Source organism: Etheostoma cragini, chromosome 12 (genome assembly GCF_013103735.1).
Source record: "Etheostoma cragini isolate CJK2018 chromosome 12, CSU_Ecrag_1.0, whole genome shotgun sequence".
NCBI classification, from domain to species: Eukaryota; Metazoa; Chordata; class Actinopteri; order Perciformes; family Percidae; genus Etheostoma; species Etheostoma cragini.
In genome coordinates, this window is record NC_048418.1 from 16,510,328 (window position 1) to 16,538,234 (window position 27,907).

Genomic DNA, 27,907 nt, shown 5'->3' on the forward strand with positions numbered 1-27,907 from the left:
GCAATGTATCTGTAAAGAGGAGTCTCCTCTCAGAGAGCCAATCTGCTCTCTCAGAGGCTGAGGGGGGGCACGCACGCACACACACACACACACACACACACATACATACATACATACATACATACATACATACATACATATACACATACATATACACATACACATACACACATACCAAATTCCAAATGCCTCAAGCTCATTGTTTATTGTGTGAAAGCATCATATATGAACGTTTTAAGTGTTTATTGTAAAAGTACGCATTTATGGTAATTTCAGACTTGGTTTCTTGTGCGTTCTTGATATAGATGTTTTTCAATGTTAATGTTATTAAATTTCAGTTGTCTAGAAATGCAAATTGTGTCTGAGATCCAGCTGAGAGAGGTCAGGTTAGATTTGATCTGTGTAAAAGTGTGGGGTAAAAAACACATTTATCTCTTAGACACTGTGTAACTCTAACTGTTGTGTCACAGCTAGCAGGGTCACCAGAAGGTGCACCTCTCTGCGTCTGGCTGGGTAAATTATTACACCACTGGTAAATAAATAGGATCTCACTGTTATACTCTTGCTGGCCTTTGCACTAGACCCAACACTCAAAATCTACCCAAAGAGAGCAGGAGGAGGAGCTGGGGAGGGACGTAAATGAAAATCTACAGGGTGCATAGTAAAGCTGTCATAACATTCAGTTCAAAATGGATGTTATGTAGGCTTCAAGTCCATGGCCTTTTTTCTGACATGTAAATAAGAATGAAAGTGGATGAATTGAGGCTACAACATCCGTGTTTTCATAGATGTATTGGTTTCTTATATTACACACTAAATATAGTAGGTTATTTGAAAGTCTTCAAACCGCATTACGTTCCGCATCGTGTCACTATGCTTTAGAAATGGGCACTCTTTATGGATTAGGATGCTAGATTATGCTGACACTTAACCAGTCTGTTTTGTCAAGTAAACAATCACATTGTTGGATTGAACTCAGGCCTACTCCCATTGGCTCCTTCAACTTCACAAAAGCAGAATGGGTGTGTGGGGCTTGGCTGAAAGATACTTTAGCACTCTTGAAAAAATATCTGAAGGTCCACTTATCCCCTTGTTATTTTATTAAGGATTATACAGCATGTGAGCAAATCAAAACTAAAATAATAAAACTAGATTTTAACACAAAAAATATGAAAAGGCCTAATGCAGGATCTGCCTTAGTTGATATTTTACTTTAGTTGTGCAAATTCCTTAACAAATTTGAAACGACTGAAAACAAATTGGACACAGTGAACCTGGAGCATTCTGGCGGGATCCTGGTGGGACAGGATCCATGTCCTGTCCCACCAGGATGAGATGTCCTAAAAGTGCTTAGCGTAATGGAAAATTGAAATCTCCAGAACAAGTGAGAAATTGGACCTAGATTTGGACCTTTTTTTGCTGTTCAAAAAGATAAAGAATGCATCTCACGCTTACATAGCTCACTTGTTTGACATTTACACTTCCATGTTTTAACTTCCAGTTAAAAAAACCTTTAGGCTCCTATTTCCAGACAAATATGTCTCTCTGTAAAAGCTTTATCATGGCCCATCCCCGTGCCTCTCTTCCCCCCTCTGCTGTGTGCCTGTGCTGCGGCTGATGATGATGATGACGATGATGCTGATGATGATGAGGATAATGATGATGATGCCGCTGCTGATGTCATCACCACCTCCCAGCATCCCTGGAACAGCAGCACCGCCATTTTCCATAGTTTCAGACTGACTGACGGACAGACCGACGACGGGCCGCTGGAGCATCCTCCTGTTTATCCATCCGGCCCTCCCTCCTCCTGTTTCACACCGCTGCTTCCAACACCCTTCGCTGGTGCTGCTGAAGCTGAGGCTGACTCATTCCCCAGTGGATCCTCCATGTATGGATGCTAAGGAAAAAGATGCTGTAGGCTGACCAAAGTCACTTCGTAAAACGAGGAGATTGAAGAAGGAGGCACCGGAGGATCCGGGCGCTGCGTTGAATGGGCAGAGGATTCACCCTCTGCGGTCGTCGAGTGTGAGTTGCTGAGGTAAGAAATGGCTCCTCGGCGATGTTTTCCACGGCTGCCTACTGACGGGTGTCACGCCGGGGGGAGGACACTGTGGTAGCGATTTCGAGGCCTATTGTAGGCGATGTGGTAAATAAGGACGCTGCGACAGGGTGATGTTTGATTCCGCCACTGTCAACAATTGGCTTTAGAAGAAAATACTCCACGAATCCACCTTAAAAAATATAAAAATGAGATCCCGAGTTAATTAAATGTATCAGCTCATTAACGCTGTGAATGTCATTAAGCTGTAATGATGCCATGAACTCCTTTCTGACGCAGTGTTGGATGATTTGGTGTTTGGGCCGTCTGTGTTTACGCGGCCTGTTTTTGAGGTGCGGCAGGCAAACCAAGATGGAGGAGACCATATTTACATGGCTTATACTATCTTTACCGCAATTTGTTTCTAACAATGCGTGTCATAGGCTACTCATATTTATATAGTAGCCCCATTGACACGGCGTATTATAAAGATGTTCAGGAGGAATTGTTTTTTTTCATTGATGAAGGCAGAGAAGATGGATGTGCGTGGCGCTGCCTTGAAGCAATAACACAGTTCAAAATCACCCTAAATGTTAATCTAAAAGCTATCATTGAGGGTTTCAACGAAAATCAGCAGCAGTAAAAGGCTACTGATTGGACACATGCTGTGGAAAACACCATAGCTAATTCTAGACGTTTAGGAGTGTTATTTTCTTTGGGGAGCAACAATGAGGAGACACAGTTTCATCACAAGGCCTTCAGCCTGAGGTAGATGAGGCAAGGGGATGATGCCCAAAGAATAAGCAGCCATTTTACTGTAGAATAGTAGGGATGCTGCTGATCTTCCTGCCAAATAATGTCCCAGCCATTTAGTCAGCATGTTTCAGGTGCTGTGTGTCTCAAACCGAGTGAATCAGGGCTTGAAAATTGAGAATGTGTTTTATGTTTGGTTTGGCTAAGGCCATGTCCTCAATATTCAACAATATTAACAACAACAGACAATGGATGATTCAAATTCTTTTTTTTTTAATTCAGTATTTCATGGTATTTGTCCTTGTGTATCCTTGCATGGTGCTATAGACCTACAAAAGCCTCTGTTATCATCTGACAGGTTTGTCTGTAGCCTGCATGTCTCTACGTGCAGTCGTATTAAATCCCTCTTGTCATCTACCTGTGCAGGTGCCAGGTGTGCGTCACACAGATCTTCTGCTCTCCTGCTCACTCACACACCGTCCTGCAACATGGCGACGGCTTCAGTAAAGGTGGCTGTGAGGGTCCGACCCTTCAACTCCAGAGAGATCGGGAAAGACAGCAAGTGCATCATTCAGATGTCAGGAAACACAACCAGTGAGTATACATTTGAAGTCATATTTAGTTTATTACTATGAGTTATATTAAATCTGATGGATGTGGACTTCAGTGTTTACGTTGAGAGGTACAGTAATGTGGTTCTGGCATGACCTGCATTTAACTGGAATAGGAGCAAAATAAGTACATTTCAGCTAACAATTCCTTTTTTTTAATATTTCTCCTATTTTGGTTAAAGCCACTATTGAATTTCAATGTGTTTTGCTTATTTGTCACTTCACTTGGATGTTTGAGCTTCACTGTGCAGAATGATGTTCATGAGTTTCTCTGTGGACACTTTAAACCTCAGTTCACTGTAGGGCTGCAGCACAGTAATTACTTTAATTATCAATTAAATCTGCTGATTATTTTATCAGTTAGTCAATTCATGGTTTGGTCTTCATCAAAAAAGTTGGAAAAAAGTTTAAAACTGTCAATATTTCCCAGAGCTCAAGTTGATGTCTTCAGTCTTCTTGTTGCATCAGTCAAAACCCAAATATATTCAACTTACTCTTATATAAAACAAAGATAGCAAAGCTTCATTTAAGAAGCAGCAAATATTTGTTATTTTTGATAGAAAAAGGACTAAAACGATTTAACCCTTATCTAGATAGTTGCAGCTTAATTCCCTGTGAATCGACTAATTGATTAAGTGACTGTTAGTTTCAGATGTAAAGACATGAATGTACAAGCTGTATTTTGTGACATCACAACAAGTTTGCAAACCAAATTGTGTTTCAATGTGCAACGTTGATGTTTGATGTTGAAACTTGAGAATCAATGAGAACAGACTTATTGATGAAGGAGGAGACAGCTGGTATCCAGCAGTCAATTTGTTATATATTATTTTTTTATTTTATATTATTATTATATTAGGTGAATCTATATCAGACACAAATGGTCATTCCAAGCAGAGTGCTTTGTCTCGGGGTTTAGTGGATTGAAAAGTAACACGTATGCACAAACTTTTATTTTAACTTTGCCCTGCAACAGGGAGACATGCAGTACCATAAAATACTACAATGATGTGTTCCTTCCTTTTTTATAGAATATTATAGTTCCTTTTTTCTTTGATACCATTCTGTCTTTACATATGACTTGTAGCGTTTAAAGTCATGGCTTTTGGGCACCTGGGTAGCTCAACTGGTAGAGTGTGCGCTCACATACAGAGGTTTAGTCCTCGACGCAGCGGTCGCTGGTTTGATTCCGTCCTTTTCTGCATGTCTTCCCCCTCTCTCTCCCCTTCCATGTCTAAGGCTATCCTACCTAATGAATGCCTAAAGTGCCACAAAAAAAATCTTTAAAGTCATGGCTTTAGAGAGTGACACCCAGAAATGCAGTGACATCCTGCTGTTGTTTTGATCATAATCCTGCGACCCACATTGAGCCAATTTTAGGATTTCACCTCAGTTGTTTGTCTGGTAGGCAGCTTTGCCCTGCAGCACCACAAGGAGGGGCCGCTAGGAGGCATGCAGCTTCATGGCAGCCAGAGAGGGAAACAAAAGCTTCAGTCAGGCCTACAGCCTGTCGGTGTGTGTGTAGGATGCTTCGACTGTCGCAGCTTTCTTCTCTCATCATTCGAGCTGCAGGGGCCAAAAAGACCTCCTTGTTCTAGATGCAGGGTCAGCTGGTGTGTGTGTGTGTGTGTGTGTGTGTGTGTGTGTGTGTGTGTTCAAAAGAGGGAGTACGTCAGCCAGTTGTGCCTGTCGGCTTTTTTAATGACCTCATTAGAGCCACAGATTTCAAATTTGCATTATTGAGACTCATTAACTTTACTGACTCTGAATGTGCTCACAGTTGTCCTCTTATATTAGTTTGCATTGTGGCCACGCTGTCCCAGGACCTTCTAAAGGATAAGGCAGCATGGCTAATGGCTAGATGGATGCTCACACATGGATGTTGTTTCTGGCTGAGTGCAAGTTTCGGCAGGATGTATATTTGCTGCTATATTGAATGTCCAAAGGGGGCAATGCAGTGGATTCAGAACATCTGCTCCTGCCCAGTTCTTGTTTCATATTCTAGGTGCACATCACCTCTTTAAAAAGGATGAGCGGTGCATTTTAAACTGCTGCTATTGATACTACCTGTAATATAGGAAGGCCTTTCTGAATGACATATGTCTTTTCTTTCTCTTTAGTTAGAGGTGCAATCATTTCAAAGTATTCGATATCTCTGTGGATGAGGATGTTTGAGACATTATATGCTGGTACCAATCATTCAAATGCTGCAGAAGATGGGTAACTTATAGACAAATAGCAGTAAATGTTTTAATAACAATGTGGCAATGCATTACCAATTGAGTATGCACTTTTGCTATTAATTGGAGATGGAAAGTAGATAGGTGACACGGAATAGGAAGAAGAAGAGAGAGGAGGAACTATAATCAACAAACATCCCAGCTGGGAATTGAATCAGGGATGTTGAGATCGCAGTTTAGCAGATGATATGAACCAAGAGAAAAAAGAGAAACACTCTTTTTCCATTGCTTTGATGCATTTCTGCCAACTGTGTAGTGATCAAAATGCTAAATGCAATCACTTGACTCATGATGATTTCTGTTTTTTTCCACAAAGATCTCTTTTCTTTTCACACAACTAGAAAACATGGTTTGTTTAGACACCGAACGCTGATTTCAAATGAGAACCTTCTGCCCACAATAGTATCAATCTTGTTCCCATTGAAGAGACAGTGTCACTGTGTTTTCTTTTGAGACACCAGAATGTGTGATTATTTTGTATTGTATTAAGAGTTTTGACAAAATTACACCTTGTGGAACAGTTTTAGTATTTGTGTCACCTTTTCTGGAAAGTGTGCTAATGTTTCCAACACTCATTCAACAAAACAATCCAGACACACTGTCACTAATTAAGATGACTAGATACAACTGGATTAAAGTGATCATGATGGAAAATTACAAAGTAAAATGTGTTTAAAGTGATTAACGGAATATGTGTGTTTGGAGATGATAAAGGCTCTGTGAAGTACCAACGAGAAAAATGGAGGGAGAGAGAGAGACAGAGAAAGAGAGAAGATGTAGTTTCATAATCAGAAAGAATTGAAATGTTTTCATCTGCATCCTTCAACTTTTCAAAAACTGATAGTAAATACAATGAAATGCTGGTAATTAGAGTGACTCGGTTTCTGATGCCTCATTTTGTTTCCTTTTAGCCATCCTGAATCCCAAACAGCCAAAAGAAAACAAGAGTTTCAACTTTGACTATTCTTACTGGTCCCACACCACGGTGAGTTTTATAGAAAATCCATGATTTGTCCTAGAACAAGTCACTCATAATTGATACAAATATTGATGGAAATGTAAGTATTAAATCTCATGCTGCTCTTCCTCTCTCTCTGCAGCCTGAGGACATCAACTATGCATCCCAGGTGCAAGTATACAAGGACATCGGAGAGGAGATGCTGCTTCATGCCTTTGAAGGCTACAACGTGTGCATATTTGCATACGGCCAGACGGGAGCCGGCAAGAGCTACACCATGATGGGGCGACAGGAAAAGGACCAGCAAGGAATCATACCTCTGGTAATACAGAATACACTTCTGACCAATAAGTAAACAATACTCTTCAGTCATTGTACCATTGAAATTAAATCAAAGATCCTGCTTACACCAAAACAATGACTGTTCTTTGTTTTTTTAGCTGTGTGAGGACCTTTTCACCAAGATCCATGGAAGCAATAACGACAACAGCATGGGTTACTCTGTGGAGGTGAGTGATATCAAACTATTCAACACTCTTCATGTATTCTATTTTTCACTTTTTCCACATTTGGAGGCTTTTCTATGCAAAGTGTCTCACAATGGGCCTCAATCTTAAAACAAGTCCCTGAACATCTACTCAATGAATTAAGGTCTGATGTTCTGAGGCATACATATTAGTTTTTGGGGATAAATTAAAGGAAACGTATTGCTGATGGCCAGCTAGTATTGTAATTATATTATTGTGTCAGATAGTCTGAAGCAATTCACTTGATTTCTGATCTTTTATTGTCCCAGGAGCTACCTCGTAGCACTGATAACCAATTTATAACTCACAAACACATTTTACAACACAACGGCTCTTTGCCTCCTGCAGGTTAGTTACATGGAGATCTACTGTGAGCGTGTTCGTGACCTGCTGAATCCCAAGAACAAAGGAAACCTGCGAGTCAGAGAGCACCCTCTGATGGGACCCTATGTTGAAGATCTGTCCAAACTAGCCGTCACCTCGTACAACGACATCCAGGACCTGATGGACTCTGGAAACAAGGCCAGGTAACAGAGCGCGACTGAATGATAGCAACGGACTCCTTAGATTATGAAGTGTTGGGATGGATGGAGAAGGTATGCAAGTCAAGGATGTATGGATAAATAAATCAGGGGCTGGAATAGACAATCGATGGAGCAGATAATGCATGAGTCAGTAATATTTTCCTAACACAGTATTTTCTCCTCCTTTCAGGACTGTGGCAGCTACCAACATGAACGAGACCAGCAGCCGCTCCCACGCCGTCTTCAACATCATCTTCACACAAAAGAAACACGACATGGACTCGGAGAACACGTCGGAAAAGGTACTGACAACGGGCTCAGCTCACAGTCAGAAAGACACGATGTTTTTGCTTCTCAGACAAACAAATCAATAACCACCACATTAGCAGAGCAGTCGTAGAAGAGATGCTAAAAGGCAGACAAAAATGATTTGTATTAGCTTTTATGATCTGACTGGAGGCCTGTGGTGTTGTCATCTGAACAATGTGTTGTTGTATTGATCGATAACCACATGTAACGCTTTATAGCCAGCTCTCCTAGTGCACTTTCAGCTGAAATATCTTAGCTGAGGTGTATGTTTGATCTATTTTCCGTGTGCAGAGCCTCTCCCTTATTTTAAAAATATTTTGTGCCATCACAGGTTAGCAAGATCAGCCTGGTGGACTTGGCTGGCAGTGAAAGAGCCGACTCAACCGGAGCTAAAGGAACCAGACTGAAGGTGAGAGGAGGAGGATGTTTTTAGATTTGTTTTTATGACTTCACCACCTTTCTGGTGGCGATAGACGCACATTTAATAATGATTGTTTGTTTGAATGCAATATTTCAAATTCAAAATGTATGAATAGGTGGACAAATAGACTTGACTTTTATTTGCAGGAAGGAGCGAACATCAACAAATCTCTGACTACACTGGGGAAAGTTATTTCTGCTCTGGCTGAACAGGTAGGGTAAAAAAGAAAAAAAAAAACTTGAAAAATAAATGCTTTTTTTCATTTTTTGTTCTCCAAATAACCAACGCTGGACTTTTTCTTCCAACTTTTAGGAATCAATACCACCAAACAAGGTCAGTTACACTACCAACTTTGAAACAGCTTATTAAAATCTATTTTAAAAATATTTTACCAACAAGATCAGAGAATACATTGTGTTTATTTTGCCTACAGAATAAGAAAAAGAAGAAGGTGGAGAGTTTCATTCCCTACAGAGATTCAGTTCTGACTTGGCTGCTGAGGGAGAACCTGGGTATGCACACATAATAATAAATCTCAGCTTATACAAAAATAAAATGCATTTTCTGTGTTCACTTTACAGATTGTCTCCTTTTCTGTCTTTTAGGAGGAAACTCTCGTACAGCCATGGTGGCTGCCCTCAGCCCTGCTGATATTAACTATGATGAGACCCTCAGTACACTCCGGTGAGAAAAATGTCAAGAACCTTTACTTTTAAAGATCAAAGTCAGATCTATAATGTCACGCTTAGTACCACATATTAGATTTGATTTTGGATCATTTTGCTGCATAATTTGTGAGCCTGCACAAATGCCTGCAGGCCTTTTTGCACTTTGCGATGTTTTTGGAGCATCTTAACAAATGATTTATTTTTGACACCTGGGGAACTTAGAGTAGCATCCTTCTCATTTTGGGCTTGTCTTTACTTGGTCATTGTAATTCAGTATGCAGCGGCCTGAATAATCAGGCTTAATAGCCTAATGGCTTCTTGACTCCGATGGCCCCCGTCCCTCCAGGTACGCTGACCGTGCCAAACAGATCCGCTGTAACGCTGTGATCAACGAGGACCCCAACAACCGTCTGGTGCGTGAGCTGAAAGAGGAGGTGGCCCGCCTCAGAGACCTGCTGTTTTCACAGGGTCTGGGAGACATCATAGAGAGTGAGTGTCGCCCAGAGAATCACAACTCTCACTCATAGAAAATGTACTTATGTAGGCATACACACACACACACATGCACACACAGAAAATTTCGACCCTATGTGCAGTTTCTGACTGTACGTGTCAGACGGAGGAGGACTATTTAACTTGGAGTATGGGTGTCTCTTACACTCATTCTCTTCTCCCCTCTGTCCTATCAGCGTATCGCTGCACCGGCCCCGACATCGCTGGTCTGAAATGTGTGTATAACTCTGGCAAGCCTGCGCTTTGCAACTAATAGAAATGAATCCCAAGCTTGCCTTCCTCCTCCACCACACCAGAGACCGAACAAAGAGACTATTTGTGAAGTCCGTCATGACATAAATTTGGTAAAAAACATTCCAACCTTCCAACACAAAACAAATCTATGGTCGCTGTAATAAGATAATCCTTTCTCATGAATTCAGCAAAATGGCCTCCTTCTTTTTTCCCTTAGCTGTGGTTTCAATGGAAAAATGTGACCTGTCTCTCATTTAATCTGGGAGGTCCAGCATCTTCATAACACAATTTCAAATTGGCTGTGATTTTCTATTTCTCGTTGAAACTTTAATTCCTGATCCTGTTGGCGTTCATGAAGAGTCTGAACTGTCCAACTCTTTGTTTCTGCAAAAACAGAGAAGCAGACAGAGTCGAAGCCACCTTTGGCATAAAGCATGGTGTGTGTGATGCATTTTGTTTTATGATACAAGTCATCATTGAAGAATGGACTGACTGGGAGGACGCCATTTTAGATTGCTGAAGAGCTCTTTTCTTTGCGTCCTGGTTCTCTGTGTGTGGAGCAAATTGAAGCTATGAGTCAGGTGCTTAGAGGCCCGGGAGCTGTGCTTCCAAAGGCTGCGCTAAACACTTTGAAAACATGAGGACATGCAAAACAAAAGAACAAACTGAGGCTGTATTTTGTCTTTATGCATTGTAGTAATGTATACCTTTTTGGTTTAATTTTTCATAACATTGTCATGCTTGCGATCATCACGATGATGATCTATTCAGTGTCAGAGAAAAAAAGGCTAACTTTCAGTCTATTTGGCATTTTTGCTCGATAAGTTTGAGTTGCTCTTTTCTCTTTCTCTGCCTTGGCTTTGTTAAGCAAATGACCTCTGCTTCTTTGATCCATTTTTTGAGCTTTCTCTTCTTTTTTTGTACTCCTCCCTGTTGTTCCCCTATTTCTTTTCCTTCTGATCTGTTTCTCTGCGTGCGTTACCCGGCGTCTGCTCCGTCCTTCCGTCCTTCTGTCTTTCCTTCCTTCGTTCCTTCGTTCCTTGCTCACTTCCATGCACCGCCTCTCTCTCTGGCAGACCTGTGCGATTACAAGAACTTTGTGAATAATCGCCAGGCTGTCAATCAAAGGGGTGATCTCTCCGCAGTGTCCAATGCCATGACAGGAATGAGTCCCTCCCCCTCGCTCTCGGTCCTGTCCAGTCGCGCAGGGTCCATCAACAACCTCCATGACCGCATCTTCAGCCCGGCAAGTGAAGAGGCCATCGAGAGGCTCAAGGTAGGAAGGGCGATGCTGAAATTGTTCAGGTTGCAGAGCTGGGAAATAGGAGGTCAGATTTCGGTATGTGGACAAAAATAGGATGATTGCGAATGAGAAAATCAAATAAAAGGCAAAGAAATATGATGGAAAGGCTCTTGTTAAATCCAAGATTGAGCAAAGTGAAGTATCACAATTTGTATAACTGATAATTTAATTTTGCCAACAGGAAACTGAGAAAATTATTGCAGAGCTAAACGAGACATGGGAAGAGAAGCTGCGGCGCACGGAGGCCATCCGTATGGAGAGGTTTGTCAAACGTATTCATGCATGAAAGATTGATTCATAGACCTCAATCAGATTATTCCCCCCCCCCCCAACATATTAACAGTTTCTTTCCCCTCAATTTAAAACAAATGGACTATTTTTGATAGTTTGACCCTTGAGCTAAAGATGGACACAAGGTCTTAAAGGATATATGACGTTGTTGGATTGCCAGATGACTTTTAAAGTAGGAATACACCATATTTGTAGCCATGTTAGCAGCATGTGTGTTTGCTTCCTGTAGAGAGGCCCTGCTGGCTGAGATGGGTGTTGCCATGAGAGAAGATGGAGGCACTTTGGGCGTCTTCTCCCCAAAAAAGGTACGATGCTCGCTACTGTTGCCATTTTTCTATCTGTCTAAACTTCAGTGGTGGAATTTTTTTCACCAAAATTTGTGGCACTTGTATCTTACTGAAGTCTTTTCTTTTATTACCACTTTCTACATCTACTATTTCAGAGAGAAATATTGTACTTTTTACTCCACTACATTAATCTGACAGCTTTAGTTACTAGATACTTTACAAATTAAGATTGTTGCACACAAAACACATGTAGATTATAAAATACAATGTTTTATTATAAACTACCCAATAATATAACGGTCTTCAAGTCTACCTGAACAAATTAATCACTTTGATTGACAGAACTGTTTGGGTTGTTTCCAGTTTCTAAAATGTGAGGATTTTTCTGCATTGACTACTTTTAATACTTCAAGTATATTTTCTTGATGATCCTGATATACTTTTACTTAAGTAACATTCCCAATGCAGGACTTTTACTCACAACAGAGTATTTTGTACAGTGTGGTATTTTTACTTAAGTAAAGGATCTAAATACTTCTCCCACTAAAGCAACTTACACAAACACTCTAACACATTTGTCATTATTTCCCTTTAGACGCCTCATCTGGTGAACCTGAACGAAGATCCGCTGATGTCGGAGTGTCTGCTCTATTACATCAAAGATGGCATCACCAAGTAAGGGTTCTTTTTTTCAATTTAATCCAGATAGTGTTATGTTTCTGGGAATTTGTCTCAATTGAATTGCCTTATCTTCCCTCAGGGTTGGCCGAGAAAATGCCAAGACTCGCCAAGACATTGTCCTCAGCGGCCATTTTATCAGAGACGAGCACTGCACCTTCAGCAGCACCATGGGCCCTCAGGGAGAAGGTAAAGGCTCGCTGCTCTTCTCTTGAAAACGACAATGTTAAATAAATGTTGTAACAAGTGACTACATATTGAAAGTTAAGACAAGCCATGTTGTATATGTGTTGAACACTCTTTTGTAACAGTACTATAATCTTCTCTTGAACAGGATGTGTCATCCTGGAGCCATGCGAGGGCACAGAGACGTACGTCAACGGGAAGAGAGTGAGCTCTCCCATTGTTCTGCGATCTGGTACGTGTGAAGCTTCATATATTATTTTGTTTAAATAAAAAAAAAGGTGTAAAACAAAGCAATTGTACCAGGAGAGTAAACAGGGATATTTATTGAGAAGGAAGACATACAGTGGCTTGAGAAAGTTTACACACCCATGCTAAAGTTGATTAAAAAGAGGAATAGAAAAAACGTCTTTTGGAAATCAAACTTAATGCCTTAATTCATAAATGTTCTTCCTTAAAATATAGGGGGCATAATTATACCCACTCCTATATTAAATTGATATGGGTTTAGTTTGATTCCAAAGGCCAAGGGAACTTTACCAGGATGCATAGTGTCCTGGATCCTTGCCTTTAATTATTAAAATCTGCAACATATATGAACATATAAGAACATATATGTATTTACAATACAAAATTCCTTCACAAATGTGCTGAAAGAAAATTGGTGCCCTTTAAAAGGCTGGATTTTCCTAAATTCTTTTGAATTAAGGCATTAAGATCATTAATCAATCAAATACGTTTTTTATTCCTCTTTTTAATCAACTTTAGCATGAGTGTGTAAACTTTCTCAAGCCACTGTAAGTCTGAGTCTGTTATTGCCAATGTGGAAATCAGGATAGCTACCAAAGAATTTTGCTATTGTAACACAGGTCTCATCTTTATTCACTGTTAACTTTGATGTTTTCATGTGCACTTTTTAGGGAACCGCATCATCATGGGGAAGAGCCACGTGTTTCGCTTCAACGACCCAGAGCAGGCTCGTCTAGAGCGAGAGAGGACGCCGTGTGCAGAGACGCCGGTGGAGCCCGTCGACTGGGCCTTTGCTCAGAGAGAGCTGCTGGAGAAACAAGGCATCGACATGAAGCAGGAGATGGTGCAGAGGTGTGTGGGGAACACGTTATGTGGTTACATTTGATAATATCACTTTAAAATCACTTTTCTGACATATAGTTATGTAATCCCTTTCAGGCTTCAGGAGCTTGAAGATCAGTACCGCAAAGAAAGAGAAGAAGCAAGTAACCTGCTAGAACAGCAGCGGCTGGTGAGTACACACAAGTATTCAGTCATTTACCATTTAAGGTGCTGGATTAAAAAAATGTATTTATTGCATACAGAAGCAACTCATCCTGGTTTTGATCTGGTTTTCTTCCAGGACTATGAGAGTAAACTGGAGGCTCTTCAGAAGCAAGTGGACTCTCGATACCTGGAGTCTCCTGAGGAAGAGGAGGAGCCTGAAGAGGAAGGTAATCTGTCCACTTTTAACTGACACATCAAAACAGTCATCTCTGAATCAACCTGTATTTGGTCAAAATGTACACAGATATTATGTGTCTTGCCCTTTCAGTGCCATGGACGCCACGTGAGACCGATTTGGCTCTGTGGGCTTTCAGGAAGTGGCGTTTCTACCAGTTCACCTCTCTCAGGGATTTGCTTTGGGGCAACGCCATCTTCCTCAAAGAGGCCAATGCTATCAGTGTGGAGCTGAAGAAAAAGGTGGGAAGAATTTGCTTCTCAGTTCAGACTAGACGCAGACTGCAGAATATTAAGTGTCTGTCAGTGGCCATTCTGGGTTTACCACAATAACTTAGCCCAGTGAGTCATCACAGTATAATTCACAGTGCTGCATATTGGATCTAAGCTCTGTCCAGCCATCCGTTTAATAGAAGGTGCATATAATAAAGCATTTTGTTTTGGCTAATATGAAACTTTACTGCTTCATGTCTCCTCCAGTTTTTTTCATTTCAGTAAGCAGAAGATTGAACTCTTACTTTTATAATAAATACTGCAGCTGCAGATGTTTTGCATCAGTAGTAGTGCCTGACTTTTACTCTGTGTTACTTTTAAAAACGTTATCGTTAAATGAAGACAGACATTACCAAATCAGTCCTCTTCATTGCTGATAGAAGGTTTAGGATTTTTTTTTAGAGTGGCACCCTTGTATTGTATTTCCAAGTGGCTTCTGTTAATATTTTAAGCATATTGTTATTATAATGCACATAAGATGCAGGAGAATATACACCAGCAATCCCTCATGTCTTATGTCCCATGTTGTCCACAGGTGCAGTTCCAGTTTGTGCTGTTGACAGACACCCTCTACTCTCCCCTGCCCCCCGACCTGCTGCCCCCCAGTGAGGCCAAAGAGAGGGAGAGACGACCTTTCCCCCGAACCATCGTCGCCGTTGAAGTACAAGATCAGAAGAACGGAGCCACACATTACTGGACTCTGGAGAAACTCAGGTACAGCGGGTTTGTCATTTGAAAAAAGACAACAACTGTAAACAATGCTTGAAGCTAATTCAATGGTCAAGGTCTGTTTATTCACCCATAAAATCATGGAAACGTTGGTGTCCGCATCCTTATCACGTGATGCTGATTAAAAATATGTAATGTGGAAAAACTAAAAAAAACAAATACTGATACATGCACAACAACAAACATGTTCCACATAAAAGAACCACCAATAACCAACTATTCTCCAACTTCAATTTAATCTATAATATGTGTTTATTTGTCATTTTGGTCTTTAAATCCCATTTTGATCAATCCATTGGCACCATAGACTATATGTTTTGTTTTTACGCTGCCCCCTGCAGGCAGAGGCTGGACCTGATGAGGGAAATGTACGACCGTGCTGCAGAGCTCCCCAGCAGTGCTGTGGAAGACTGTGATCACGCTCTGACCGGAGGTGACCCCTTCTACGACCGCTTCCCCTGGTTCCGTCTGGTTGGCAGGTACGTTACCTCCCTCGCTGACGCGCTATTTTCTTTTATTGCACAATGAATGCTCGTTGAAACTGAAATCCCTTCCTACATTCTTCCCAGGGCTTTTGTGTACCTGAGTAACCTGCTGTACCCGGTGCCCCTGGTACATCGCGTGGCCATTGTCAGTGAGAAAGGAGAGGTGAAAGGCTTCCTCAGAGTGGCTGTGCAGGCCATCTCAGGTACAAATGCAGGTTGAATATCAGTCTCATCACCGTAAGATGCCGTTGAACTTGTTGTTGTAGCTGTTCTTTTGAGTTTTTTTGTATGAAGAACTGATAGTTTAACATCTTGTCTCTCTGTTTGGTCTCCCTTCAGCGGATGAGGAGGCCCCTGATTATGGCTCTGGTGTGAGGCAGTCGGGCACTGCCAAGATCTCCTTTGAAGATAAACAGTTTGAGAAGGTACTAATTGGCTGGTGATGTGTATTGGTATTTTTTAAAAGTGTCCTCTAAGACCAATAAATGTCAGATAAAATGTAAGCACAAGTGTTGAGACTTTCTGGATGACCTCACTTAAATGTTAACGTTTGGTGTAAATGGGATCCAGGTTGATTGTTTTCTGTCTTGTTCCAGTTCCAGACTGAGACGTGTTCTGGTAGTCTCTCGCACTCCAACACCTCCCAGGAGGAGCTGCGGTTCGTGGAGGGAGAAGGACAGACCGCAGAGATCGGAATCTCCGCCGATGAAGTCAACAACAACACCTGTCCAGGTGAGGTGGCAACCTGTGCAGGGACTACTGGAAATCATTCTAAATGGGCCGTTCAATAGTCTGGGTTAAAAGAGCATGGCCCTGTCAAAACACCACACATTGGTCTTTGTCAGAGTTGATCCAGCTGATGTTCATAGTACATCACTGCTGAAATAAATTCTTAATTTAATAGGAACATTATCTAAAAAGTTTAAACACCACATACATGTTAGTATCTCTGCCTCTTCCTCTGTTCGATGTAGCCGACATAGAGGCTCCAAGCAGCCCAGTAAAGAGTTCAGGTCTGGCTCTGGATCTTCCCCTGGACCTCTCCCCTGAGAAAGCTCTGTCCCACCTGAAGATCGGCAGCACCTTCACCTTCAGAGTCACCGTCTTACAGGCCTCCAGCATCTCAGCCGAGTACGCGGACATCTTCTGCCAGTTCAAGTGAGTTTTGAGCATGTCTCCACAAATTCATGTCTAATGTGAGTATACAGTATATGCCAGACAATCCTTACTAAATGTTTCTTGCCTTTGAAAGCCATCTCTGTAAAAGGTTTGCAGACTTGCAGTTGTATTTTGGACTAATAATAATACATTTTTTTATATAAATGACATATTCTTTTTCAGCTTCATCCACCGCCATGATGAAGCTTTCTCCACTGAGCCGCTGAAAAACACAGGCAGGGGACCTCCGCTGGGTTTCTACCATGTTCAAAATGTAAACAGTGAACAGCACATTCAGACCTATTATCAACACACGTATTACCGACTACAAACAGTTGTGTTAGAGCTGTGTTTGACTTGTGTTTCCTCTCTTCTCTGTTAGATCACAGTGGAGGTGACAAAGTCCTTTGTGGAGTACATCAAGACTCAGCCAATTGTCTTCGAGGTGTTTGGTCACTATCAGAAACAGCCCTTCCCCCCGCTCTGCAAAGACCTGATCAGGTCAGGATCCTTTCATGTCCACCGGCTGATGACTGATTGGGACTTGATATTTTTTAGATGGAATGAAAGATTTTCTCACGTTTGTTTTCTTTGTCTTGTGTTCTTGTTGTTTTTTAGTCCCCTGAGACCATCCAGGAGGCAGTTCCCCAGGGTGATGCCCTTATCCAAACCAGGTTAGCAGTGTAATGTGCCTTAGAGTAAATCAAACTAGGGCTGCATCTAACAATTTGTATTGTCGGTTAATCTGTCAATTATTTTCATGATAAATCAATTAGTTGTTTCTATAAAATGTCGGAAAATGTTTAAAAATGTCAATCAGTGTTTTTCAAAGCCCAGATGTCTTTTTGTCCAAAACTCAAAGATATTCCCTTCACTGCCATAGAGTGAAGGAACAAGAAAATATCCACATTTAAGAAGCCACAAACGGATTAATTGATAATCAAAATAGTTGGCAATTAATTTAATAGTTGACAACTAATCGATTAATCTCTGCTGCTCTTCATCAAAAATGTCTCCACAGCCTGCTCTATTCTATCTCCAATTGGATATTCACTTCAGCTCGGTTTAGTACAGTCTGGTTTAATCTGTTAATCTGTTCTCTCATGGTTCGCCCAGTGCCTGCCACCAAGCTCAGCACTCTGACTCGCTCCACCGCAGGACCTTGTCACGCCAAGTACGACCTCATGGTCTTCTTTGAGATCTGTGAGCTGGAAGCTAACGGAGAGTGAGTTGCGTTTACACTTTAGTACCACAAAGCAAGGGACACAGTAGATCATACTGTATGCACAAAGATTGTTTTTGTTACAGTGGATATAGTCAGCTCAGTTAATGATTTGAGTATTACCATTAAATGTATTGATTATCTCCCTTTCTATAGCTATATCCCAGCTGTTGTTGACCACAGAGGTGGGATGCCCTGCCATGGCACATTCCTCTTACATCAGGTCTGACATTTCACACAAATTACATATTTATAAAAAGATGATATATTTAGCTCTGGATAAATCACTTTCCATATTTTCTTAGTGTTATATCTCTCATTTTAACATCTGGGGGAGAACTTTCAAAAAGTCTAAAAATATACATTACAGTACAATACATTAAAAAGATTTAGATTTAAACCCAATCCATTCAGCAATTTTATCCTACCACTGGAACTGCGATAACAAACTGGTTTATCTCCTCTCGACTCCACAGGGCATCCAGAGGAGGATCACAGTTACCATTGTGCATGAAACAGGAAGTGATATTGAGTGGAAAGAGGTGAAGGAGCTGGTTATTGGTAAGTGATAATGACAAGTCAAAAAAATCTTTCGGAAAAAATCTTTGAAAGTACAGTTTTTCTCACTGCATCCCATCATGACTTGTTTGACTTCAGGTCGTATTCGAAACACACCCGAGGCCGATGAGACCATCATAGACCCCAACATCCTTTCCCTCAACATACTGTCTTCTGGATACTTCTGGCCAAAACACAACGACAAGTATACTTTTTAGGCAGATTTTTAATTGTAAATTCTCTCTTTGTATTTGCTATTTGATATTAAACAACAGTTTCCTCCATGAACTCAATAACAAACCTATATCATATAGCCAGATCAGTTGCTTTATGTAGTTTTTTAACATTGCTTCCAATGTTCCTTTTATAATCAAATACTATTTTGCTTTGAAGCATTTTTCAGTTTGCATGGATCAGTATGGTTTGCTGAGTTCAAACTTTTAACAGCTGCAGTTAAAAGTTTCTAACTCTTGTCCTGTTTCTCTTTATCCTTTGCTAATGCCAGCGTCTCCTTGGGAGTTGATCATAGGTACAAATGACAATCATTTTTTATCAGTTATTGTTTTATGATAACAAAATGGCCCGTTTGCTCACAGGCTTTCTATGAGTTTTTTTTGTCTTCACAAATCGTGCAAATATATGACTAGATTTATGTTTTTCACAATGCAGAACTTTCTACCGATTTGAGGCAGCATGGGACAGCTCCATGCACAACTCTCTGCTTTTGAACAGAGTCACTCCCTATGGGGAGAAGATCTACATCACCCTCTCGGCTTATCTAGAGGTACTAAGTGACATTCGTTTCACTGAATTTGTTTTTGTACACTAAAACATTCTGTCAATGATAGGAATTGTTCAAAACCAAGAACAATTCAGCCACATCATAATTACAATCTTCTTGATTCTGATTTGTTACTGTCCGATATATTTGAACTAGATGGAGAACTGCACTCAGCCAACAGCAATCACCAAAGATTTCTGCGTGGTGTTTTATTCCCGTGACACGAAGCTGCCGGCCTCTCGCTCCATCAGAAATCTCTTCAGCACCGGCTGCCTCCGGCCCTCTGAGAGGTACAGATTCATGGATGCACATGGTCTGAATCTTACACACTCAATCTCAGAAACTTGTTCCTGTTCAATAAAGTTAGTAAAATTCATTTTGCCTCTGCCCTTCTCAGTAACCGTGTCACTGGCGTCTATGAAGTCACCCTCTGCCACGTGGCGGACAATGGAAGTCCAGGTGAGAACGAAATCAAAGAAAATAATCAGTAAATTTAACCAAAGATTTCCTCCTTAACTGGGGTTTGTAGTTTTTTGTTCATTGTTATTCAATTTTTTTTCTAATTTTCAAACATACAAAAAACACTCAAGTGGTACAAAATGTGGAGAATACAGTCAGAGTTATGTCATATCAATCAAGAAAAAGTCAAAACTGTTCCTGTTTAAATGAATATGAACATACAATTGGGTGTATTAAACATATGGCTGCTGTTACCTGATATATGAGAGAATGAAAAAAAAAATAATATAGAAAGTGTATATACTAGATATATACACACATATACACGTATGCATACAAAAATACATATACACTTATGCATATATTGGCAATAGTGCACCCTTTCATTGGCCATAGCCATAGTGTCATATTCAGACTTGAGTTACAATATTCCCAGAGCATCTTGTTCTTCTTCTTCAGGCATGCAGCGTCGTCGCAGGCGTGTGCTGGACACCTCGGTGGCGTACGTCAGAGGAGAGGAGAACCTGGCTGGGTGGAGGCCTCGCAGCGACAGCCTCATCCTGGACCACCAGTGGGAGCTGGAGAAACTCAGTTTACTGCAGGAGGTCAGTTTGTAGACTGGAAAGGTTTGTTAGAGAGATGGCACCTAGAAAAGATCAATTCTCTTGTTTACTGGAATAAGTGCAGTTTATTATATTTTGATTTGAGCTGACAAACAAGGCACCAAATTGTCGTTGTATATCCAAAACATCACCTTTTCATGAGAAAATCGACCCTATTCACAGATTTGTGGTAATGCATTTCCCATGTAGTCTTCTTTGTTCTTACTGGTTTATTTAGACTAGAAGTCAAAGAATTTTAAAATTTTTAATTTTTTCAACTCAAATAGGAACATTTTATCTTTCAGTTCTCAGTTCAGCTCTCAAAATTAAAGATCACCAAATTTGGAGATGCAGGGGTTTTCACTGGACAAAGATATAATTATGGTGACTTGATTAGATAATGACATAACTCCATTTCCATTCAGGAAAAGTCTATTTGGCCAAACTGCTTTTTCTGTTTGCGCTGCTAAAGAGTGGAACCTCACCCCCATAACCATCAGAAGAATAAACATATATAGTACATTCAAGATCCAGTAAAAAAAAAAATGGCTCATTGAGAATCACAGCTGTCAACATTTCCATTAGCCGTTAGACCTGCTCGCTGCCCCCTGCTGGCAACATGTGTTTATGTCTTTGTCTAATGCTTGTCTGATTGTTGGTCAGCTATGTTTCTAGTCTATATTTAACCTAACTTTTCTTATATTTCACTTTAGCTGTACTTTTACCTAATGTATAATATATTGTAATGGTTATAGTGTTATTTAAGTGTTATTTGTGACTTGTTACCGTCTTTCTAGGGACTGCAGATTAAAAATAGCCTTTTGGCTAACTCTGGCGTATTGAAAGAAATGGCCATTAATATGCACTGTTGCTGTATTAAATAAACAAATACAAAACTAAAAAGAAAAAAACTCACCTTTCAAATCCCCTCAACCTTCGGAACCTTTATTCAAACCAGGTGTTGTAGATGTAAAATGAAGAATGACTCTGCAACTGCACGGCCTAATATCACATTTACTGTTTACAGAAGCTATGTTATACTTTAGGAAGAATTTGACACCTTGATACCTGTTGAAGTTTGTATGTGTTTGTGGTTTTAGGTGGAGAAGACCAGGCACTACCTGCTGCTGAGGGAGAAGCTGGAGGCAACTCTGCTGGCAGGACAGGATGCGCTCTACAAGAGCAGCGACATCAGCGATTTTGCAAAGAGCCCCGTCCTCAGCCACAGTCCCGGCAGCAGCCCAGCCCTCGACAGCCCCAACCAGAGGCAGAGGGAGCTGGCTGCCAAGGTGACTGCTGGTCTCTGAGACCTCCAGAAACTTTTCTTTTTTTAAATTTTCGTGACTAGATACAGATTTTTTTTCAACATCATCTGTCCACTCATTTCTTTCCAGTGTCTGCGTCTGCTGATGCACACCTTCAACAGGGAGTACAGCCAGGTGAGCAGCAGTGCCAGTGAGAGCAAGGTGAGCCCCAGCCTAGGCCCTCTAACCTGGCCCGTTACTTGTGAACCTTTAGCGTTTACTACTGTACCGTCCCCAAATATTTCAGCCCCTCACCTTGCCCACTCTTTTTTTTTTTAGCACAGATTCATGTCTTTTTAACATTTCTTTCTTTCTTATCTCATCTATTTTCTTATCATTCTGTGACCTAATTTCTTAATAACCACTCAGTAGACTTGGGTTAAATATAATTCACAAATGATTCTTAGGCTTTGTTTGAACCAGCTGCATGAGATCAAATAAGCAATAAATCTTCAGGGTAATATTTCCTCAGGTTTGCCACTTAATTTTCTTTCAAAGGCCATGTATCCATATTTCATGCCTTAAAATAATTTAAGGTTTCCCCTCCTCCTGTACCCGGCCTAATCTCCCACTGCCCCCCCTCTTCAGACTCTTGGAGGCTTCCAATAACCTGATTTTACTCATGCATGTCCTCTTTAACAAGTTAATGAGCAAGGGGCTCTTAGATGATGAGGATAACAGTGGCACAGAGATGGTTCTATAGAACATTGTTAGGAAATGACAAATATTCTGATTGAATTGTTCTCTGAATGCATGTCTGTGTTGTCTGTGCTTAATTGCTTGTTGGTGTGTGTGTGTGTGTGTATGTGTGCGTGCATGTGCGTGTGTGTGATTGTTTGCGTCTCCATGCATGATCTGTTGTGAATGTGTTTCTGTGTGTGTGATTGTGTGATTTTTAGCTTTCTGAGATGTCTGCGTCACTAATGAGAGACTCCTCCTCCTCCGGTCTGAGCACACTCACTCCGTCCTCTACCTGCCCCTCACTGGTCGAGGGAAATTATGATATTAGGTACGTGACTACATGCTCTTACCCACTGCCCTACATTTACACAGGAACCGTAGGATGAGCTGGCAGTGGTTGAAGAAGTATTCAAATAATTTGCTTAAATAAAAGTAGCAATACCACACTATAAAAATTTATTTTTCTTGGTCTGAGTTCCTGCATTCAAAATCTTACTTAAAGTATGATCATCGTTAGCTCCTTTCAGAGTGTTTTATTATTATGTAAACCATATTATAGGATAATGAAACATGTAAGCAGTAGTGTGGAGCTGAGCATAACTACTTTTTATACTACTGGGTAGTTTAATCTCCATCTTCATCTGCAAAGTACCCAGCAGCTACAGCTCTCAAATAAATGTAGCAGAGTAAAAAGTACAATATTTTCCCTCCAATGTAGTGGAGCTGGAGGTGTAAAGTAATACTAAACATCGTAAAATAAGAATTAAAAAATGTTTTTTTTGTGGTTAATAGAGACAAAGAATCAGGCCGAGACATGTGCTTTGAATTAGGTAAATAATGTTTCCTTTGTTACATTTTGAGCATGTTGTTTATGTTGTCTAGACACACTGAACCCAGTTCAGGAGCTTCCACACCAGACCTGGACCCGTACAGCCCAGTGGATAGAAAGAAAACTCTCAGAGGATGCACCTTTGTTCCTGACATACAGGAGATTCGTGTTAGGTCAGAACACACACACGCACACACACACGCATACCTGATTGTGAGTCATTGTATATAAAGATAACATTTTACTAATAAGGATCATTTAAGGAAGATTGTGGTCAATTTGTATTAATTTTGTCTTAACACTACTATTTCCTTCATCATGTGCAGCCCTATTGTGTCAAAGAAAGGCTACCTGCACTTCCTGGAACCCCACACCAGCGGCTGGGTGAAGCGCTACGTGGTGGTGCGCAGGCCCTACGTCTACCTGTACCGCAGCGAGAGGGACAGCGTGGAGAGAGCTGTCATCAACCTGTCGTCTGCAAAGGTTGAGTACAGTGAAGACAAACAGACCTTACTGCGGGTACGACTGAGCTTCAGCTCCATAGTCAAACTGATTTTCAGACAGATCAACAAATAGTAACCCTGTGAGCCTGAATGAACTTAAGTAACCTCATCTCTCTCCAGACTCCCAACACGTTTGCTGTGTGTACTGAGCATCGTGGGATACTGCTGCAGGCCACCAATGACAAAGAGATGCACGACTGGCTGTACGCTTTCAACCCTCTGTTAGCCGGCACCATCAGGTGAGTGGTAGAGAAACAGTAAAGGGGAAAATCCATTGAAATTTCAAGTCATTAAAAAATGATTTAAATGGCTATTAGCAACACAAATGCGTCCATTTATGTCGGTTTTTACACATTTTAAATAAACTTCTATAGTTGGATTAGGTTTTCCTAAAGAGAACTGAGCTTTAACTGTAAGTGTTTAGAAAGGTTCTATGTAATGTGGTACTAATTTCTGGGGGGAAAAACAGATATTGTTAAATTGACTGACATTTTACCCAGAGCAGTGGTTCCCAACCTGTTTGGCTTTGGATTACTTAAAATAAAGGAGCGTCTACCTGTGACACTTCAACAAGGGTTATGGTTTTAGTGCGGACATGAGGTCTGAGCACTTTATTGAGAGAGTGCTTATTTTCAATCAGGTTGTTTGAAGGACTGTTAGAGGCCTGAAGAGGTTTACAGTTTCAGTATTTCACAAGTACAAAGGCAAAAATGTAACAAAAGAATTTGGTGACCCCTCAAATTATTATTCTGCTTTCCTTGAGGTGTATAAATATTTATATTTATATAAGTATATAGTAGTTATATAAGTATAGAAATATACGGTATTAAAATTAGTTATTACTATTTTAAGTTCTTTCAAGACGCATTCAACTGGAAATAAACATGTAAGTAACTGCTTAACTCAAATAACTCCCAACTTCTTTATTTAGTACTTTTTTAGAAAGCCTTCTAGGAAATGATTTATTAGGAAATTACCGGACCAGGAAAGTAAGCATACCCACAATTGCTTTCCCTTTTTTTAAAGTCGTACTTCCCCTTTCTTCAATCTCCTCTCCTCAGGTCAAAGCTCTCCCGGAGGAAGTCGGTCCAGTCGATTCAGTCGCCCACATCTGCTCCGAGGATGTGAGAGGTGAACCCTGTGGAAAACAACAGACAAAACAATCTATGCTCCACTCAGCATCCTGCTCTAATGAACATAGACCGTATAAACAAACTTATACATAAAAGCGCTTAAATAACCTTCTGTGTGACGACCGCCCCGGTCCCAAACATCACTCGATCACTCATCCCTAAACCCAACCCTGTCCTTTTTCTCTTTTTGCAGTCACCACCTCAAACCCTGCATGGAGTGCCCCCTTATGACCTGTAGAAGACCCCATTAATAAACTCGTCTCTGCTGGGCATTGGGACTTTGATTAGCTTTCATGCCAAAATCTGTCATCTGTGAGGCTACCAGATCCTTGTAGAGAGTTAGTATGTGGTCATATGGTATGTGGTACCTCCTTCACAAATAATAACAAAAAATAAGCCCCAGTTTTAAATCAGCCATCCATGTATTTTTAATTAACGCCATTGGGTGTGTGGGAAATTTCAAATATAAAAGTGGATTTCTTTGTAGAAGTGCAGGGAAGTGCAGGGATGATCGCTCATTTATTCATCCATTATACACTGTACATTACCTCAGTTTGTTGTTTGTGTCGTTTCTTTTCAAACCGATTCAATGAAAACTGAAATCGTTGGCTAGAGACGCCCTTTGCCTTGTTCTCGTTATGTACTTCTTTTTTTAATTAATAATCCCACGTGCGTGGAATCATAAAGGATAATGTTATTTATTGTTGCTATATTAGGTTTTCTGCACTGTTATTTAATTTGTGACAGGACCACTGACCAGTTTTGTTGCATGGCACTTTATTGTCTCTATTGAGTTAATGTATTACACCATATACTCATTTGTTTTAACCAAAGCATTAGATCTTGTTTTACTTGTTTCAAACCATTGTTCCCTGTGCTGCTGTGCTAGCAGACATTTAAGATGTTGAAGAAATAGTTTGACGTTTTGGGAAATACACTTATTTGCTTTCTTGCCGAGAGTTAGATGAGAAGATTGATACCATTCTGTACAGTCGGGAAATATGAAGCTGCAGCCAGTTAGCTTAGCTTAGCATAAGGAATGGAAGCAGGGATAGACAGCTAGCCTGTACAAAAGTAACAAAATCTGCCGACCAGCACCTCAGAAACAAACTGAAGTGTAAAAATGACATTTTACGATTTTACGATGCGCCTGGCTATTTCTTGGCCACTTCCGGGACCAATGAAGATACAAATGAGATTTAATGTGTACATTTGTGAGCTTAAAAGGTGTTGGTACCTGGTCTTAAAGCTATACTAAGCTAATAATCTTCTCGGTACAAACCCAACTGTACCATCCTCACGAGGACGCAGTCCCCATACTGAGGTGTAGTACTGAGTTTTCCTCCATCAGGGAACATAATTTTATGCATAATCTCTATAAGGGTTACTTTTGGAAAAAAGAGAAATACGCATATTACCCCAACTCGTTACTTCAACTATTTCTTTAAACTCATCAATTATACCCAAGTTAACCTAAGAAGATTTACTATAAATACACCGGGAGGACAATTGCTCTGTATGTGGGTAGTTTCAATGAAATCAAATGAGCACTTATTCTGTCTGCTACAGTGACTAGGTTTCCTATTTAAGTCTCCTCTCCTAGCTAAATGGACAGTTGTAATTGACCATGGATCTGTAATCTGTTGAAGGCAGTTGCTTTGAGCGGGCAAGAGCGTTGTCCAAGCACCAGATAGTGCCTCCCTTTCTTTACCTCTCTTTCTTCTCTCCCTTCTTCATCACTGTCTTTGACATCAACACTAAAGTTGGTTACACGTGTCCAAGATTAAGCTTTTATGTAGAGTAAAAGTAGATGCTGTGAATCTTTTTTTTTAATATATATATTGATGACCTATGTCAATGTTTTGGAGAGTGAATGTTATTATTGATGCTATACAGTAGCTGCAACAGTATACAGCGTGTATCTCATTTTCATTGGGCTATAAATGTTGCATTTAAAAGCAATCCCCCTTGTAGCTTTGTATTGTAGCTGCTAGATATTTGACAGCTTGATGCTTGTCAGAAACCAGTCCAGTATGATGAGCTGGGTGTTGTTATGACTTGTGTGTCCGGGAATAGTTTCTAGTTGCTTTCTACCTGCTGTCAGTTATTTTGCATTATACCAAGATGACCCCACAATTTAATTTGAGATCAATAAAATCAGTGGAAGGGAAAAAGTAACTCAAACACTTTGCTCGAAAGAATGTTTAAGGTGGATACTATTTTTAATTTGTGTTGTGTTAATTGCATTTAAAGGGATATTATCCACATCTGTTTTCACCTTCTATAAATCTTTTTTAAAGACGTGGTCAGCAAACCATTTTGTCTATCCCATTTTCCTCTTATTTCTCATCTGACTGGTTATGATCAGCTTTTTGTTAAACCTGATCTACAATCGGATAACTCTGTAAGCCACAGGCCAACCAACCTGTTAAGCAACGCAGCCTTATACTTAAAAAAAAGACAATTAAAAGTTTATATTTCACATTTAACTGTAGATCAGTTGCTACTTCCCCAGTAGCTTCTTCAATTTAGAAAATTATATTCTGTCTGTTAGCAAAGAAAATAATGGGATTACATCCATACATTTTGGGGTCATTTTGGTATAATGAACTTGGCTTGTTTTTTAAAATGCCCATAGATATAGTATGTGTAAAAATATATACACTGTATGTTATCTGTTGCCACAGAAGACAAATGGAAAGTTTTATTTATAACATTTAGAAGGATGGATTATGTTCTTATAGTATATTGCACTCATGCACAAGGCATCTTTATTTAATATAATTTTGTATGATGATGTTGTAACAATGTATGGAAAATACTGGTTTGTGTTTATAAAAAAAAGATATTATGCCCCTGTCCTGACTGGAGAAGATTTGATCTCATAGAAACTGTGCCATGTTTGCTTCAGCAATGAAACCACCAACAACACTTCACTAAATTGCATAGATTTTTACAACTGGCAGACGACTTGCAATGCTTCCAACCCTAATAGTTCAAGGGTATCATGTTTAAAAAACACTTTGTGAGATGGTTTTAGTGCACTGGCCAATGTTGAAAGGTAAATGAGTTGATTATTTTATATTTGGATGGTCATAGCTCTGGATCAAAGCATGCAGGTCCACTTATATTCTGCTGAACTCTGTCCCTCTCTCCTGCCTTACTGCTTGCTAATGAAA

The 27,907-nt window shown here is 40.3% G+C and overlaps 1 protein-coding gene across 8 annotated transcripts; it reads left to right on the plus strand.

The window, feature by feature from the left end:
- Nucleotides 1-1,648: 1,648 nt before the first annotated feature.
- On the plus strand, nucleotides 1,649-25,334 carry kif1ab (kinesin family member 1Ab). 8 transcript variants are annotated; one of them, XM_034887200.1, is made up of 49 exons: nucleotides 1,649-2,041; nucleotides 3,221-3,388; nucleotides 6,557-6,630; nucleotides 6,746-6,925; nucleotides 7,044-7,112; nucleotides 7,479-7,657; nucleotides 7,845-7,956; nucleotides 8,295-8,372; nucleotides 8,531-8,596; nucleotides 8,697-8,717; nucleotides 8,818-8,896; nucleotides 8,990-9,068; nucleotides 9,399-9,541; nucleotides 9,742-9,780; nucleotides 10,876-11,075; nucleotides 11,284-11,363; nucleotides 11,623-11,698; nucleotides 12,276-12,355; nucleotides 12,441-12,547; nucleotides 12,693-12,776; nucleotides 13,462-13,642; nucleotides 13,730-13,802; nucleotides 13,914-14,004; nucleotides 14,106-14,254; nucleotides 14,820-14,998; nucleotides 15,355-15,492; nucleotides 15,583-15,701; nucleotides 15,838-15,923; nucleotides 16,095-16,230; nucleotides 16,473-16,656; nucleotides 16,840-16,930; nucleotides 17,039-17,157; nucleotides 17,275-17,330; nucleotides 17,773-17,881; nucleotides 18,035-18,101; nucleotides 18,355-18,439; nucleotides 18,536-18,641; nucleotides 18,942-18,965; nucleotides 19,106-19,220; nucleotides 19,374-19,507; nucleotides 19,615-19,676; nucleotides 20,136-20,281; nucleotides 21,379-21,567; nucleotides 21,673-21,744; nucleotides 22,482-22,591; nucleotides 23,146-23,265; nucleotides 23,419-23,611; nucleotides 23,716-23,834; nucleotides 24,657-25,334. In XM_034887200.1, the coding sequence occupies exons 2-49, from the start codon at nucleotides 3,283-3,285 to the stop codon at nucleotides 24,721-24,723; spliced, it is 5,172 nt and encodes a 1,723-aa protein (XP_034743091.1). In that variant the 5' UTR covers nucleotides 1,649-2,041; nucleotides 3,221-3,282; the 3' UTR covers nucleotides 24,724-25,334. The 8 variants fall into 8 exon arrangements, with proteins under 8 accessions (XP_034743091.1, XP_034743093.1, XP_034743094.1 ...); XM_034887202.1 differs by having other exon boundaries at nucleotides 21,673-21,717; XM_034887203.1 differs by having other exon boundaries at nucleotides 10,945-11,075; nucleotides 24,657-25,333.
- The last annotated feature ends 2,573 nt before the right edge of the window (nucleotides 25,335-27,907 follow it).